Raw genomic sequence first — 18680 nt, 5'->3', positions numbered from 1 at the left:
ATGTATGATGTGGGTAGATGTATGATGGGGCGCAGTTATGTATGATGTGGGTAGATGTATGATGTGGGTAGATGTATGATGGGTCGCAGTTATGTATGATGTGGGTAGATGTATGATGGGTGCATTATGTATGATGTGGGTAGATGTATGATGTGGGTAGATGTATGATGGGGCGCATTATGTATGATGTGGGTAGATGTATAATGGGTGCATTATGTATGATGTGGGTAGATGTATGATGGGGCGCAGTTATGTATGATGTGGGTAGATGTATGATGTGGCGCAGTTATGTATGATGTGGGTAGATGTATAATGGGTGCATTATGTATGATGTGGGTAGATGTATGATGGGGCGCAGTAATGTATGATGTGGGTAGATGTATAATGGGTGCATTATGTATGATGTGGGTAGATGTATAATGGGTGCATTATGTATGATGTGGGTAGATGTATGATGGGGCGCAGTTATGTATGATGTGGGTAGATGTATGATGGGGCGCAGTTATGTATGATGTGGGTAGATGTATAATGGGTGCATTATGTATGATGTGGGTAGATGTATGATGGGGCGCAGTTATGTATGATGTGGGTAGATGTATAATGGGTGCATTATGTATGATGTGGGTAGATGTATGAGGGGTGCATTATGTATGATGTGGGTAGATGTATAATGGGTGCATTATGTATGATGTGGGTAGATGTATGATGGGGCGCAGTTATGTATGATGTGGGTAGATGTATGATGTGGGTAGATGTATGATGTGGCGCAGTTATGTATGATGTGGGTAGATGTATAATGGATGTGTTATGTATGATGTGGGTAGATGTATGATGGGGCGCAGTAATGTATGATGTGGGTAGATGTATGATGGGGCGCAGTAATGTATGATGTGGGTAGATGTATGATGGGGCGCAGTTATGTATGATGTGGGTAGATGTATAATGGGTGTGTTATGTATGATGTGGGTAGATGTATGATGGGGCGCAGTAATGTGTGATGTGGGTAGATGTATGATGGGGCGCAGTAATGTATGATGTGGGTAGATGTATGATGGGGCGCAGGGGATAGCGGGTGATAGCTGATCCTTCTGACTCGTCAGTGTCTTTTTCATTTGTTGCAGCACTTGCTCTGGAGGGAAATGGTTGTGCACAGACATAACCTGCCCCGGTGAGTATATCCTCCTCTGTATGTGATGATAGTTACCACTACTCCCATCCTCCTGCGTGCATAATGAGAGCTGTCACTGACACTTCCTCCTTGGTTCATTTTGCAGCGGAGTGCTCGGTCACCGGGGACTTTCACATTGAGACATTTGATGGCCGTAAATACACCTTTGGTGCTTCGTGTCAGTACGTTCTGGCGAAGAGCTTGTTGTCCGGAGTCTTCTCTGTGTCTCTGCTCGCAGGCCCCTGTGGAGCGGTGAGTTATTGCAGCCTCTAGACATTGTTCCTTCCTGATATCTCCCAATGTCCCCCTTAGTCACTATTGATGCAGTAGGACCTGGTGCACGGAACCAGGGATACCTTCAGACTGTGCAGATGGCCCCCACCACGGCCCCCCACTATGGCCTCTTCCACTGCCCCCCACTATGGCCTCTTCCACTGCCCCCCACTATGGCCTCTTCCACTGCCCCTCACCATGGCCTCTTCCACTGCCCCCCACCATGGCCTCTTCCACTGCCCCCCACCATGGCCTCTTCCACTGCCCCCCACCATGGCCTCTTCCACTGCCCCCCACTATGGCCTCTTCCACTGCCCCCCACCATGGCCTCTTCCACTGCCCCCCACCATGGCCTCTTCCACTGCCCCCCACTATGGCCTCTTCCACTGCCTCCCACTATGGCCTCTTCCACTGCCCCCCACTATGGCCTCTTCCACTGCCCCCCACCATGGCCTCTTCCACTGCCCCCCACCATGGCCTCTTCCACTGCCCCCCACCATGGCCTCTTCCACTGCCCCCCACCATGGCCTCTTCCACGGCCCCCCACCATGGCCTCTTCCACGGCCCCCCACCATGGCCTCTTCCACGGCCCCCCACCATGGCCTCTTCCACTGCCCCCCACCATGGCCTCTTCCACTGCCCCTCACCATGGCCTCTTCCACTGCCCCTCACCATGGCCTCTTCCACGGCCCCCCACCATGGCCTCTTCCACTGCCGCCCACCATGGCCTCTTCCACTGCCCCCCACCATGGCCTCTTCCACTGCCCCCCACCATGGCCTCTTCCACTGCCCCCCACCATGGCCTCTTCCACTGCCCCCCACTATGGCCTCTTCCACTGCCCCCCACTATGGCCTCTTCCACTGCCCACCACTATGGCCTCTTCCACTGCCCCCCACCATGGCCTCTTCCACGGCCCTCCACCATGGCCTCTTCCACTGCCCCTCACCATGGCCTCTTCCACTGCCCCCCACTATGGCCTCTTCCACTGCCCCCCACCATGGCCTCTTCCACTGCCCCCCACTATGGCCTCTTCCACTGCCCCCCACTATGGCCTCTTCCACTGCCCCCCACTATGGCCTCTTTTACTGCCCCCCACTATGGCCTCTTCCACTGCCCCCCACTATGGCCTCTTCCACTGCCCCCCACCATGGCCTCTTCCACTGCCCCCCACCATGGCCTCTTCCACTGCCCCCCACCATGGCCTCTTCCACTGCCCCCCACCATGGCCTCTTCCACTGCCCCCCACCATGGCCTCTTCCACTGCCCCCCACCATGGCCTCTTTTACTGCCCCCCACTATGGCCTCTTCCACTGCCCCCCACCATGGCCTCTTCCACTGCCCCCCACCATGGCCTCTTCCACTGCCCCCCACCATGGCCTCTTCCACTGCCCCCCATCATAGCCTCTTCCACTGCCCCCCATCATGGCCTCTTCCACTGCCCCCCACCATGGCCTCTTCCACTGCCCCCCACCATGGCCTCTTCCACTGCCCCCCACCATGGCTCCCACCATGGCCTCCACCATGGCTCTGTTGCAGATATGTTGTACTCCATTCTCAGTCGGTGATATTGGCATCACAGGTAGTCATCTTCCATTATTTGCTCTTCGGAGCAGTAGCCCCCTGACCTCGCCCACAGATAACGCCTAATTACCCGAGGCTTCATACAGATGTGTGGATTGGGAAGTTGCCCACATTCTGTCTGCGCTTCACTCCATTCAGGAGCGGTCAGATGATCGGAGAGAAGTGGAGGGGGCGAGGAGATCTCCTGGACGGATCACAAAGCTCCAGTCATCCTGCTCCTCCGAGCTGCTGACACAATCCATCAGCGAGATATAAGTGGCCTCAGAATTATTGGAAATTTTACTAAAGCGCTTTCTGTAGCGGGAATAAGCGGCTCGGTGTTCGGTGTCAGCGGCCGCGACTCTGAACAGAGATAAAGAGAAAACTTCAATCTTACATTTTCTGTAGAGAACAGATCATGTTAGAATGAAAACTATGAAAGAATCGATTCACGAAGCGGCCGAATAATTCCCATCTAGAATTTCATCTGTTCACAAGAAACTGACAAAAGTGTCCAACCTGAGAGAAAAGAGGCAGCCGGTATCAGCTCAGCGTCCGTCCTGCTCCATAAGATACGATCAATACCGGCTCAGCGTCCGTCCTGCTCCATAAGATATGATCAATATCAGCTCAGCGTCCGTCCTGCTCCATAAGATACGATCAATACCGGCTCAGCGTCCGTCCTGCTCCATAAGATACGATCAATACCGGCTCAGCGTCCGTCCTGCTCCATAAGATATGATCAATATCAGCTCAGCGTCCGTCCTGCTCCATAAGATACGATCAATACCGGCTCAGCGTCCGTCCTGCTCCATAAGATACGATCAATACCGGCTCAGCGTCCGTCCTGCTCCATAAGATATGATCAATATCAGCTCAGCGTCCGTCCTGCTCCATAAGATACGATCAATATCGGCTCAGCGTCCGTCCTGCTCCATAAGATATGATCAATATTGGCTCAGCGTCCGTCCTGCTCCATAAGATATGATCAATATCAGCTCAGCGTCCGTCCTGCTCCATAAGATACGATCAATATCAGCTCAGCGTCCATCCTGCTCCATAAGATACGATCAATATCAGCTCAGCGTCCGTCCTGCTCCATAAGATACGATCAATATCAGCTCAGCGTCCGTCCTGCTCCATAAGATACGATCAATACCGGATCAGCGTCCGTCCTGCTCCATAAGATACGATCAATATCAGCTCAGCGTCCGTCCTGCTCCATAAGATACGATCAATACCGGATCAGCGTCCGTCCTGCTCCATAAGATACGATCAATATCAGCTCAGCGTCCGTCCTGCTCCATAAGATACGATCAATATCGGCTCAGCGTCCGTCCTGCTCCATAAGATACGATCAATACCGGATCAGCGTCCGTCCTGCTCCATAAGATACGATCAATATCAGCTCAGCGTCCGTCCTGCTCCATAAAATACGATCAATACCGGCTCAGCGTCCGTCCTGCTCCATAAGATACGATAAATACCGGCTCAGCGTCCGTCCTGCTCCATAAGATACGATCAATACCGGCTCAGCGTCCGTCCTGCTCCATAAGATATGATCAATATCAGCTCAGCGTCCGTCCTGCTCCATAAGATACGATCAATATCGGCTCAGCGTTCGTCCTGCTCCATAAGATACGATCAATATCAGCTCAGCGTCCGCCCTGCTCCATAAGATACGATCAATATCAGCTCAGCGTCCGTCCTGCTCAATAAGATACGATCAATACCGGCTCAGCGTCCGTCCTGCTCCATAAAATACGATCAATATCGGCTCAGCGTCCGTCCTGCTCCATAAGATACGATCAATATCGGCTCAGCGTCCGTCCTGCTCCATAAGATATGATCAATACCGGCTCAGCGTCCGTCCTGCTCCATAAGATATGATCAATATCGGCTCAGTGTCCGTCCTGCTCCATAAGATACGATCAATATCGGCTCAGCGTCCGTCCTGCTCCATAAGATACGATCAATATCGGCTCAGCGTCCGTCCTGCTCCATAAGATATGATCAATACCGGCTCAGCGTCCGTCCTGCTCCATAAGATATGATCAATATCGGCTCAGTGTCCGTCCTGCTCCATAAGATACGATCAATATCGGCTCAGCGTCCGTCCTGCTCCATAAGATACGATCAATATCGGCTCAGCGTCCGTCCTGCTCCATAAGATACGATCAATATCAGTTCAGCGTCCGTCCTGCTCCATAAGATACGATCAATATCAGCTCAGCGTCCGTCCTGCTCCATAAGATACGATCAATACCGGCTCAGCGTCCGTCCTGCTCCATAAGATACGATCAATACCGGCTCAGCGTCCGTCCTGCTCCATAAGATATGATCAATATCAGCTCAGCGTCCGTCCTGCTCCATAAGATACGATCAATATCAGCTCAGCGTCCGTCCTGCTCCATAAGATACGATCAATACCGGCTCAGCGTCCGTCCTGCTCCATAAGATACGATCAATACCGGCTCAGCGTCCGTCCTGCTCCATAAGATACGATCAATATCAGCTCAGCGTCCGTCCTGCTCCATAAGATACGATCAATATCGGCTCAGCGTCCGTCCTGCTCCATAAGATATGATCAATACCGGCTCAGCGTCCGTCCTGCTGCATAAGATACGATCAATATCAGCTCAGCGTCTGTCCTGCTCCATAAGATATGATCAATATCGGCTCAGCGTCCGTCCTGCTCCATAAGATACGATCAATATCAGCTCAGCGTCCGTCCTGCTCCATAAGATACGATCAATATCAGCTCAGCGTCCGTCCTGCTCCATAAGATATGATCAATATCAGCTCAGCGTCCGTCCTGCTCCATAAGATATGATCAATATCAGCTCAGCGTCCGTCCTGCTCCATAAGATACGATCAATATCAGCTCAGCGTCCGTCCTGCTCCATAAGATATGATCAATATCAGCTCAGCGTCCGTCCTGCTCCATAAGGTATGATCAATATCAGCTCAGCGTCCGTCCTGCTCCATAAGATATGATCAATATCAGCTCAGCGTCCATCCTGCTCCATAAGATATGATCAATATCAGCTCAGCGTCCGTCCTGCTCCATAAGATATGATCAATACCGGCTCAGCGTCCGTCCTGCTCCATAAGATACGATCAATATCAGCTCAGCGTCCGTCCTGCTCCATAAGGTACGATCAATATCGGCTTAGCGTCCGTCCTGCTCCATAAGGTACGATCAATATCAGCTCAGTGTTTCTCAGAGTTTGATGTTGGAGAGGTTGATGCTGGAGAGTTTGATGCTGGAAAGTTTGGTGCGGGAGAGTTTGGTGCAGGAGAGTTTGATGCGGGAGAGTTTGGTGCGGGAGAGTTTGGTGCGGGAGAGTTTGGTGCGGGAGAGTTTGAGGCTGGAGAGTTTGAGGCTGGAGAGTTTGATACGGGAGAGTTTGGCACGGGAGAGTTTGGCGCGGGAGAGTTTGGTGCGGGAGAGTTTGGTGCGGGAGAGTTTGGTGCGGGAGAGTTTGGCACGGGAGAGTTTGGCGCGGGAGAGTTTGGTGCAGGAGAGTTTGGTGCAGGAGAGTTTGATGCGGGAGAGTTTGGTGCGGGAGAGTTTGGTGCGGGAGAGTTTGGTGCGGGAGAGTTTGGTGCGGGAGAGTTTGGCGCGGGAGAGTTTGGTGCGGGAGAGTTTGGTGCGGGAGAGTTTGGTGCGGGAGAGTTTGGTGCGGGAGAGTTTGGTGCTGGAGAGTTTGGTGCGGGAGAGTTTGGTGCGGGAGAGTTTGGTGCGGGAGAGTTTGGTGCGGGAGAGTTTAATGCGGGAGAGTTTGGTGCGGGAGAGTTTGGTCCAGGAGAGTTTGTTGCAGATTTTCCATAAGATTTCACCTTATTTCATTTTAGAGAATTATTCTTCCGTTTTTGTTGATTTTCTGACAAAATCCAGAACTTTACTTCTTTCATACAAATGTTTTTGCAATCCCATAATACAAGTTCAGATATGGACGTAACATAATGCAGCATGTCTCTCCAGCTCATAATTCCTTCATCATTTCAACATTTAGAGAATTATCAATTGACAGCCACATGTGGAAAAAGTGAATGACAGCCACATGTGGAAAAAGTGAATGACAGCCACAAGTGGAAAAAGTGAGTGGCAGCCACATGTGGGAAAAGTGAATGGCAGCCACATGTGGAAATAAGTGAATGGCAGCCACATGTGGAAAAAAGTGAATAGCAGCCACATATGGAGAAAGTGAATGGCAGCCACATGTGGGAAAAGTGAATGGCAGCCACATGTGGAAAAAAGTGAATGGCAGCCACATGTGGAAAAAGTGAATAGCAGCCACATATGGAGAAAGTGAATGGCAGCCACATGTGGAAAAAGTGAATGGCAGCCACATATGGAGAAAGTGAATGGCAGCCACATGTGGGGAAAAAGTGAATGGCAGCCACATGTGGGGAAAAAGTCAATAGCAGCCACATGTGGGGAAAATAGTGAATGGCAGCCACATGTGGGAAAAGTGAATGGCAGCCACATGTGGAGAAAGTGAATGGCAGCCACATGTGGAGAAAGTGAATGGCAGCCACATGTGGGAAAAAAGTGAGTCGTAGCCACATGTGGGGAAATAGTGAATGGCAGCCACATGTGGAGAAAGTGAATGGCAGCCACATGTGGGGGAAAAAAGTGAATGGCAGCCACATGTGGGGGAAAAAAGTGAATGGCAGCCACATGTGGAGAAAGTGAATGGCAGCCACATGTGGGAAAAAAGTGAGTCGTAGCCACATGTGGGGAAATAGTGAATGGCAGCCACATGTGGGGAAAAAGTGAATGGCAGCCACATGTAGAGAAAAAAGTAAATGGCAGCCACATGTGGGGAAAATATTGAATGGCTGCCACATGTTGGAAAAAGTGAGAAGGCAGCCACATGTGAGGAAAAAAGTGAATGGTAGCCACATGTGGGGAAAAAAGTAAATGGCAGCCACATGTGGGGAAAATATTGAATGGCTGCCACATGTTGGGAAAAGTGAATGGCAGCCACATGTGAGGAAAAAAGTGAATGGTAGCCACATGTGGGGAAAAAAGTGAATGGCAGCCACATGTGGGGAAAAAAGTGAATGGCAGCCACATGTGTGAAAAAAGTGAATGGCAGCCACATGTGAGGAAAAAAGTGAATGGCAGCCACATGTGGGGAAAAAAGTGAATGGCGGCCACATGTTGGGGAAAAAAGTGAATGGCAGCCACATGTAAGAAAAAAGTGAATGACAGCCACATGTGGGAAAACTGAATGGCAGACACATGTGGAAAAAAGTGAATGGCAGCTACATATGGGGAAAATAGTGAATGGCTGCCACATGTGGAAAAAGTCACAGCCGCATGTGGAAAAAGTGAATGGCAGCCACATGTGGAAAAAGTGAATAGCAGCCACATATGGAGAAAGTGAATGGCAGCCACATGTGGAAAAAGTGAATGGCAGCCACATGTGGGGAAAAAGTGAATAGCAGCCACATGTGAGAAAAATAGTGAATGGCAGCCAGATGTGGGAAAAGTGAATGGCAGCCACATGTGGAGAAAAGTGAATGGCAGCCACGTGTGGGGAAAAGTGAATGGCAGCCACATGTGGAGAAAGTGAATGGCAGCTACATGTGGGGAAAAAAGTGAATGGCAGCCACATGTGGGGAAAAAAGTGAATGGCAGCCACATGTGGAGAAAGTGAATGGCAGCCACATGTGGGAAAAAAGTGAGTGGTAGCCACATGTGGGGAAAAAGTGAATGGCAGCCACATGTGGGGAAAAAGTGAATGGCAGCCACATGTAGGGAAAAAAGTAAATGGCAGCCACATGTGGGTGAAATATTGAATGGCTGCCACATGTTGGGAAAAGTGAATGGCAGCCACATGTGAGGAAAAAAGTGAATGGTAGCCACATGTGGGGAAAAAAGTAAATGGCAGCCACATGTGGGAAAAAATATTGAATGGCTGCCACATGTTGGGAAAAGTGAATGGCAGCCACATGTGAGGAAAAAAAGTGAATGGTAGCCACATGTGGGGAAAAAAGTGAATGGCAGCCACATGTGTAAAAAAAGTGAATGGCAGCCACATGTGAGGAAAAAAGTGAATGGCAGCCACATGTGGGGAAAAAAGTGAATGGCGGCCACATGTTGGGGAAAAAAGTGAATGGAAGCCACATGTAAGAAAAAAGTGAATGACAGCCACATGTGGGAAAACTGAATGGCAGACACATGTGGAAAAAAGTGAATGGCAGCTACATATGGGGAAAATAGTGAATGGCTGCCACATGTGGAAAAAGTGGCAGCCGCATGTGGAAAAAGTGAATGGCAGCCACATGTGGGGAAAAAGTGAATAGCAGCCACATGTGGGGAAAATAGTGAATGGCTGCCACATGTGGGAAAAGTGAATGGCAGCCACATGTGGAAAAAGTGCATGCCTGCCACATGTAGTTTTCCCTACATGTGGTAGCCATGCACTTTTTCCACATGTGGCTGCCAGTCACTTTTTCTACATGTAAGGGGAATACATGGAATAGCAGAAACTGCTGTGTGAATACTGACAATAGCTATATGTAAGAATGAAATGTGAAAAATGGAACCTGCATTACTGCCATGAATATATGAATAAAGAGAAATTTAGCTACTGAATTGATCAATGCAGAAGAGCCCCAACACTACGCCAAAGTATTTCTCTACGTTGGGGTCCCTAGCTTGTGTGTGTCCTCTCATGCAGTTAAAAAACTTACCGTGTATGGGACGCTGAGACCCAGGCTATATATGCGTATAATGTGGGCTGCAATAGGTGTGTATGGGGAGGGTTCACAAACGAAAAACTACTAACAATAAGGAATAACGTTTGGAACTCCATTCTATGTCTGAACTGGGTGCAAAAAACCTAAAAAACATCACTATGGGGAGATAAGGTATGCACACCAGTGACTATGGAAGGGGAATACATGGAATAGCAGAAACTGCTGTGTGAATACTGACATGAAAAATTCCATGTATTCCCCTTCCATAGTCACTGGTGTGCATACCTTATCTCCCCATAGTGATGTTTTTTAGGTTTTTTGCACCCAGTTCAGACTTAGAATGGTGTTCCAAACGTTATTCCTTAATGTTAGTAGTTTTTCGTTTGAGAACCCACCCCACTCACACCTATTGCCAATCCACATTATACGCATATATAGCCTGGGTCTCAGCGTCCCATACACGGTAAGTTTTTTAACTGCATGAGAGGACACACACAAGCTAGGGACCCCAACGTAGAGAAATACTTTGGCGTAGTGTTGGGGCTCTTCTGCATTGATCAATTCAGTAGCTAAATTTCTCTTTATTCATATATTCATGGCAGTAATGCAGGTTCCATTTTTCACATTTCATTTTTACATGTAGCTATTGAATTTTTCATGTCAGTATTCACACAGCAGTTTCTGCTATTCCATGTATTCCCCTTCCATAGTCACTGGTGTGCATACCTTATCTCCCCATAGTGATGTTTTTTAGGTTTTTTGCACCCAGTTCAGACATAGAATGGAGTTCCAAACGTTATTCCTTAATGTTAACTTTTTCTACATGTGGCTGCCATTCATTTTCCCACGTGAATGGCAGCTACATGTGGGGAAAAAAGTGAATGACAGCCACATGTGGAAAAAAGTGGCAGCCACATGAGGGGAAAAAAAGTGAATGGCAGCCACATGTGGGAAAAGTGAATGGCAGCCACATGAGGGGAAAATATTGAATGGCTGCCACATGTGGGAAAAGTGAATGGCAGCCACATGAGGGGAAAATATTGAATGGCTGCCACATGTTGGGAAAAGTGAATGGCAGCCACATGTGAGGAAAAAAGTGATTGGTAGCCACATGTGGGGAAAAAAGTGAGTGGCAGCCACATGTGGGGAAAAAAGTGAATGGCGGCCACATGTTGGGGAAAAAAGTGAATGGCGGCCACATGTTGGGGAAAAAAGGGAATGGCAGCCACATGTAAGAAAAAAGTGAATGACAGCCACATGTGGAAAAAGTGAATGGGAGCCACATATGGAGAAAGTGAATGGCAGCCACATGTGGGAAAAGTGAATGGCAGCCACATGTGGGAAAAATGAATGGCAGCCACATGTGGGGAAAAAGTGAATGGCAGCCACATGTTGGGAAAAAAGTAAATGACAGCCACATGTGGGAAAACTGAATGGCATCCACATGTGGAAAAAAGGGAATGGCAGCTACATATGGGGAAAATAGTGAATGGCTGCCACATGTGGAAAAAGTGGCAGCCACATGTGGAAAAAGTGAATGGCAGCCACATGTGGGGAAAAAGTGAATAGCAGCCACATGTGGGGAAAATAGTGAATGGCTGTCACATGTGGGAAAAGTGAATGGCAGCCACATGTAGAAAAAGTAACTGGCAGCCACATGTGGAAAAAGTGCATGGCAGCCACATGTGGGGAAAAAAGTGAATGGCAGCCACATGTGGAAAAAAGTGGCAGCCACATGAGGGGAAAAAAGTGAATGGCAGCCACATGTGGGAAAAAAAAGTGAATGGCAGCCACATGAGGGGAAAAAAGTGAATGGCAGCCACATGTGAGGAAAAAAGTGAATGGCAGCCACATGTGGAAAAAGTGAATAGCAGCCACATATGGAGAAAGTGAATGGCAGCCACATGTGGGAAAAGTGAATGGCAGCCACATGTGGGGAAAAAAGTGAATGACAGCCACATGTGGGAAAACTGAATGGCAGCCACATGTGGAAAAATGTGAATGGCAGCTACATATGGGGAAAATAGTGAATGGCAGCCACATGTGGAAAAAGTGAATGGCAGCCACATGTGGGGAAAAAGGGAATAGCAGCCACATGTCGGAAAATAGTGAATGGCTGCCACATGTGGAAAATGTGAATGGCAGCCACATGTGGAGAAACGTGAATGGCAGCCACATGTGGGGAAAAAAGTGAATGGCAGCCACGTGTGGGGAAAAGTGAATGGCAGCCACATGTGGAGAAAGTGAATGGCAGCCACATGTGGGGAAAAAGTGAATGGCAGCCACATGTGGGGAAAAAGTGAATTGCAGCCGCATGTGGGGGAAAAAGTGAATGGCAGCCACATGTGGGGAAAAAGTGAATGGCGGCCACATGTGGGAAACGTGAAAGGTAGCCACATGTAGAAAAAGTGAATGGCAGCCACATGTGGAAAAAGTGCATGGCAGCCACATGTGGGGAAAAGTGAATGGTAGCCACATGTGGGGAATAAAGTGAATGGCAACCACATGTGGGGAAAAAGTGAATAGCAGCCACATGTGGGGAAAATAGTGAATGGCTGCCACATGTGGAAAAAGTGAATGGCAGCCACATGTGGGGAAAAAGTGAATAGCAGCCACATGTGGGGAAAATAGTGAATGGCTGCCACATGTGGGAAAAGTGAATGGCAGCCACATGTAGAAAAAGTGACTGGCAGCCACATGTAGAAAAAGTGCATGGCAGCCACATGTGGGGAAAAGTGAATGGCAGCCACATGTGGGGAAAAAAGTGTATGGCAGCCACATGTGAGAGAAAAGTGGCAGCCACATGAGGGAAAAAAGTGAATGGCAGCCACATGTGAGGAAAAAAGTGAATGGCAGCCACATGTGGAAAAAGTGAATGGCAGCCACATGTAGGGAAAAAGTGAATGACAGCCACATGTGGAAAAAGTGAATGGCAGCTACATGTGGGGAAAAGTGAATAGCAGCCACATGTGGGGAAAATAGTGAATGGCTGCCATATGTGGAGAAAAGTGAATGGCAGCCACATGTGGGGAAAAAAGTGAATGGCATCCACGTGTTGGGGAAAAGTGAATGGCATCCACATGTGGAGAAAGTGAATGGCAGCCACATGTAGGAAAAAAGTGAATGGCAGCCACATGTGGGGAAAAAAGTGAATGGCAGCCACATGTGGAGAAAGTGAATGGCAACCACACGTGGGAAAAAAGTGAATGGTAGCCACATGTGGGGAAAAAGTGAATGGCAGCCACATGTGGGGAAAAAGTGAATGGCAGCTACATGTGGGGAAAAAGTGAATGGCAGCCACATGTGGGGAAAAAGTGAATGGCAGCCACATGTGGGAAAAGTGCATGGCAGCCACATGTGGGAAAATAGTGAATGGCAGCCACATGTGGGGAAAAAGTGAATGGCAGCCACTTGTGGGAAAAGTGAATGGCAGCCACATGTGGGGAGAAAGTGAATGGCAGCCACTTGTGGGAAAAGTGAATGGCAGCCACATGTGGGGAAAAAGTGAATGGCAGCCACATGTGGGGAAAAAGTGAATGGCAGCCACATGTGGGGAAAAAGGTGAATGGCTGCCACATGTGGGAAAAGTGAATGGCAGCCACATGTGGGGAAAAAGTGAATGGCAGCCACATGTGGGGAAAATAGTGAATGGCTGCCACATGTGGGGAAAAAAGTGAATGGCAGCCACATGTGGGGAAAGAAGTGAGTGGTAGCCACATGTGGGGAAAACGTGAATGGCAGCCACTTGTGGGAAAAGTGAATGGCAGCCACATGTGGGGAAAAAGTGAATGACAGCCACTTGTGGGAAAAGTGAATGGCAGCCACATGTGGGAAAAGTGAAAGGCAGCCACATGTGGGAAAAAGTGAAAGGCAGCCACATGGGGGAAAAGGGAATGGCAGCCACATGTGGAAAAAAAAGTGAATGGCAGCCACATGTGGGAAAAAAGTGAATGGCAGCCAGATGTGGGAAAAAAGTGAATGGCAGCCACATGTGGGGAAAAAAGTGAATGGCGGCCACATGTGGGGGAAAAAAGTTAATGGCAGCCACATGTAGGGAAAAAAGTAAATGGCAGCCACATGTGGGGAAAATATTGAATGGCTGCCGCATGTTGGGAAAAGTGAATGGCAGCCACATATGAGGAAAAAAGTGAATGGTAGCCACATGTGGGGAAAAAAGTGAATGGCAGCCACATGTGGGGAAAAAAGTAAATGGCAGCCACATTTGGGGAAAAAAGTGAATGGCAGCCACATGTGTGAAAAAAGTGAATGGCAGCCACATGTGAGGAAAAAAGTGAATGGCAGCCACATGTGGGGAAAAAAGTAAATGGCAGCCACATGTGGGGAAAATATTGAATGGCTGCCGCATGTTGGGAAAAGTGAATGGCAGCCACATATGAGGAAAAAAGTGAATGGTAGCCACATGTGGGGAAAAAAGTGAATGGCAGCCACATGTGGGGAAAAAAGTGAATGGCGGCCACATGTGGGGAAAAAAGTAAATGGCAGCCACATGTGGGGAAAATATTGAATGGCTGCCGCATGTTGGGAAAAGTGAATGGCAGCCACATATGAGGAAAAAAGTGAATGGTAGCCACATGTGGGGAAATAGTGAATGGTAGCCACATGTGGGGAAAAAAGTAAATGGCAGACACATGTGGGGAAAAAAGTGAATGGCAGCCACATGTGTGAAAAAAGTGAATGGCAGCCACATATGATGAAAAAAGTGAATGGTAGCCACATGTGGGGAAAAAAGTGAATGGCAGCCACATGTGGGGAAAAAAGTAAATGGCAGCCACATGTGGGGAAAAAAGTGAATGGCAGCCACATGTGGGGAAAAAAGTGAATGGCAGCCACATGTGAGGAAAAAAGTGAATGGCAGCCAAATGTGGGGAAAAAAGTGAATGGCGGCCACATGTGGGGGAAAAAAGTGAATGGCAGCCACATGTAAGAAAAACATTAATCTTAAACATTCATCATTGGTCATTGGCGCGGCGTGAAAACCCATCTCTACTACTCTCTGTTATCAGTACAGGAACACAGCAACACAACCCTAATTAGTACAGGAATACATCAACAAAACCACCACCAATACAGAAACACAGCAATACAACCCTCTTTAGTACAGGAATACATCAACAGACACACCATCAGTACAGAAACACAGCATCACAACCCTCATCAGTACAGGAATACATCACCAGTAAAGAAACACAGCATTACAACTCTCATCAGTATAGTAATACATCAACAGAAACACCATCAGTTCAGAAACACAGCATCACAGCTCTCATCAGTGCAGGAATACAACACAAGAAACACCATCAGTACATGGTACATCAACATGAACCAACAATTCCCAGTATGTCCTTTAAAAATGGTAAGGAGGTACTGCTAGTTGCTACCAGTCATCATCAGACTGCCGACCATACAGGAACTTCAGGACTGATGAGAATTTGTCAGTATCACAAATAATCATTTACATCCAGGTACCTTATAGATAACATTGTCTCTGATCAGAGTTGTTCTCTTTCTTTTCTTCATCTTGTCCAGACGCCATGATGATGTTTCACATCCACAGCTCTTCTCTGCAGACTTCCATTTTTTCCGGTCTTCTATAGCACATCCCGTTACGATTCCCTTAGGCGGGCTTTGCACACTACGACATCGCAGGCCGATGCTGCGATGCCGAGTGCGATAGTGCCCGCCCCCGTCGCAGCAGCGATATGTGGTGATAGCTGGCGTAGCGAAAGTTAGCGCTACGCCAGCTTCACACACACACTCACCTGCCGTGCGACGTCCCTGTGGCTGGCGACCCGCCTCCTTGTTAAGGGGGCGGGTCGTGCGGCATCACTGCGACGTCACACGGCAGGCGGCCAATCAGAGCGGAGGGGCGGAGATGAGCAGGATGTAAACATCCTGCCCACCTCCTTCCTTCCGCATATCCTACGGAAGCCGCAGTGAGGCCGGTAGGAGACGTTCCTCGCTCCTGCGACTTCACACACAGCGATGTGTGCTGCCGCAGGAGCGAGGAACAACATCGGACCGTCGCGTCAGCGTAATCATGGATTACGCCGACGCTGTACCGATGATACGATTACGACGCTTTTGCGCTCGTTAATCGTATCATCCAGCCTTTACACACTGCGATGTCGCATGCGATGCCGGAAGTGCGTCATTTTCAATTTGACCCCACCGACATCGCACCTGCGATGTCGCAGTGTGCAAAGTGCCCCTTAAAGATATCAAAAGTATTGTAATTTCCTTACATAAAAAATATCTGCCTTACGCTGTGCCCCTGAATTTTCTTCTCATTTTGTTTCCTGCACAAAATATGACTCCATACTCTCCCTTATTGTACATGCCTTCCTTACTGTCCTCTCCTTTCCATACTCTGGCCCCCTCTTCACAATGTCCTCTATACTGTGTTTCTCTATACTGCCCAGTCTTTATACTGTGCCTCCTCGTCATCATAATTCCCTACTCTGTATATTATTCCCTCCTGGCTCCTTATACTGTGTCGGCAATCATCCCCCTTGCCCCACAATACTGTTTGTCCACATACATTCCCCCCTTGCTCCCCATACTGTGTTTGCACCGATTTCCCCCCTCGCTCCCCATACTGAATCTGCACCCATCCCCCTCGCTCTACATACTTTCCATACCCAATTTGTGATTTGTACTGATGGAGTGTTACTAACTCCAAAATGCGTTGACATTAAGTCACTTATCCACGATCCTAGTCTCATCGTTTCTTCATTATACAGCAGCATGGATTAAACCCTTCTCCACTTACAGTGAGTGTCTATCTCACGGTGGATCATCTGCACTGATACACTGTGACACACTCACCTGGAGAAACATTTGGCCTTTACCGAAGATCAGATTTGTCTTTAGTTCTTGAGATGGTACGATGTACGTTCACGAAGCCTCCGGACACTTTATAACATGAACTATTCTGACACAAAGCTACAGATGACTGATCACAAGTTTTATTACATTTTTGAAAAGTTTGAAATGAACATATAAAGTTGGTGATTACAGAGCGCCAGGAAGGCCATGTGACTAGAACTCAGCACCCTATTTCTGGGTTTTGCAGAATCTTGACGGATACTGTATCCAGTCTGTGAACATCATGGTTTATCAAGATCAGAGGAAACAAGTGATGGTGACGCAGTCTGGAGATATCTTAGTGTACGGCCAATACAAGATCAGCCTACCATACACGGATGGTAAGTGATGCATGCTGGCGCTGCCGTAAGCCGACCTCCCACCGGTGCACATGTACCAATGTCTGTAAGAGGCAATGAGGCACCAGTTACCTGTGTGCATATGGACGAAGAGTGTGCGTCTGCATATAGACGGAGAGTGTGCGTCTGTGTGTGGACGGAGAGTGTGCGTCTGCATATGGACGGAGAGTGTGTGTCTGCATATGGACGGAGAGTGTGTGTCTGCATATGGATGGAGAGTGTGCGTCTGCATATGGACGGAGAGTGTGCGTCTGCATATGGATGGAGAGTGTGCGTCTGCATATGGACGGAGAGTGTGCGTCTGCATATGGATGGAGAGTGTGCGTCTGCATATGGATGGAGAGTGTGCGTCTGCATATGGATGGAGAGTGTGCGTCTGCATATGGATGGAGAGTGTGCGTCTGCATATGGATGGAGAGTGTGCGTCTGCATATGGACGGAGAGTGTGCGTCTGCATATGGACGGAGAGTGTGCATCTGCATATGGATGGAGAGTGTGCGTCTGCATATGGATGGAGAGTGTGCGTCTGCATATGGATGGAGAGTGTGCGTCTGCATATGGATGGAGAGTGTGCGTCTGCATTTGGACGGAGAGTGTGCGTCTGCATATGGATGGAGAGTGTGCGTCTGCATTTGGACGGAGAGTGTGCGTCTGCATATGGATGGAGAGTGTGCGTCTGCATATGGATGGAGAGTGTGCGTCTGCATATGGATGGAGAGTGTGCGTCTGCATATGGATGGAGAGTGTGCGTCTGCATTTGGACGGAGAGTGTGCATCTGCATATGGACAGAAAGTGTGTGTGTCAATGGTTGGAATCAAGGAGCTGCCATGAAGATTTCTCTAGAAAAGAGACACAGCCTCATCCAGCTCGATAGCGGTCTCTAGGCCAAGAATATTCCCAAACTGCATCATGTGCGGCCATGACAGGTGGAAGAATAAGAAATGAAGTCCATCCATTCACAAGACAAGAGGTGACGTCCAGGGAAAATATCAAAGTCACCAATAGGCTCATCTCAAGGTCTATTAGCTCTGGTGACACCCGGCAGTGGAGGCGGCACGTCTGCTCCATAAAAGTGAGATCACAGACGGCCATGAAGCACTGAGCGACGCGCGTTACACAAGTCTGGAATGGTGGCCTGAAAAACGGTGAAGAAGCCGCGACTCCAACATCATCATAAGAAGCGTCTGCTCGAGTTTGCCAAAAACTGGACTGTAGAAGATTAGAAATGTAGATTTTTCTTTTTTAATTTTGGCAGCAGCATCTGCATTGTGTAAGGAAGCAATGTCTGTGAGAGGGAGAAGGGACTGACAAAGTGAGTGTAGATCAAGGTGGTTGAGATCTCTGCGAGGGTGCGAAAGTTTGTGTAGGGGGGTTGTGTACTTGGAGAAGACAGGGAAGAGAATGTGAGTAGGTTGTGGTCAGACAGGGGGAGAGGTGAGTTTGAGAGGTTATATAGGGAACAGAGGCGAGTGAAGATTAGGTCCAGTGTGTGGCCATCTTTGTGAGTAGCTGCAGAGGACCATTGGGTGAGGCCGAAAGAGGAAGTGAGTGTTAGAAGTTTAGAGATAGATGAGTGGGAAGTGTCAATGGGGATGTTGAAATCGCCCATGATGATAGTTGGGATGTTGGTGGAAAGGAAATGTAGTAGCAAGGTGGTGAAATTATCAAAAAAGGCGGTGGCTGGCCCTGAAGGGCGATAAATAACAGCCAGTTGGA

General features: G+C 48.6%; 1 protein-coding gene across 1 annotated transcript in view; it reads left to right on the top strand.

The window, feature by feature from the left end:
* Positions 1–18680, top strand: part of OTOG (otogelin) — a 595066-nt gene that overhangs the window by 137279 nt on the left and 439107 nt on the right. The window contains exons 12-14 of the mRNA XM_075326471.1: positions 1122–1168; positions 1275–1420; positions 16813–16945. Of these exons, the coding sequence (XP_075182586.1) occupies positions 1122–1168; positions 1275–1420; positions 16813–16945 (326 nt within the window). The remainder of the gene's footprint in view (positions 1–1121; positions 1169–1274; positions 1421–16812; positions 16946–18680) is intronic.

Source organism: Anomaloglossus baeobatrachus, chromosome 10, assembly GCF_048569485.1.
Source record: "Anomaloglossus baeobatrachus isolate aAnoBae1 chromosome 10, aAnoBae1.hap1, whole genome shotgun sequence".
Classification (NCBI taxonomy): domain Eukaryota; kingdom Metazoa; phylum Chordata; class Amphibia; order Anura; family Aromobatidae; genus Anomaloglossus; species Anomaloglossus baeobatrachus.
Note: the sequence above shows the minus strand (reverse complement) of the source record. Positions and strands in the feature narration are given on the sequence as shown.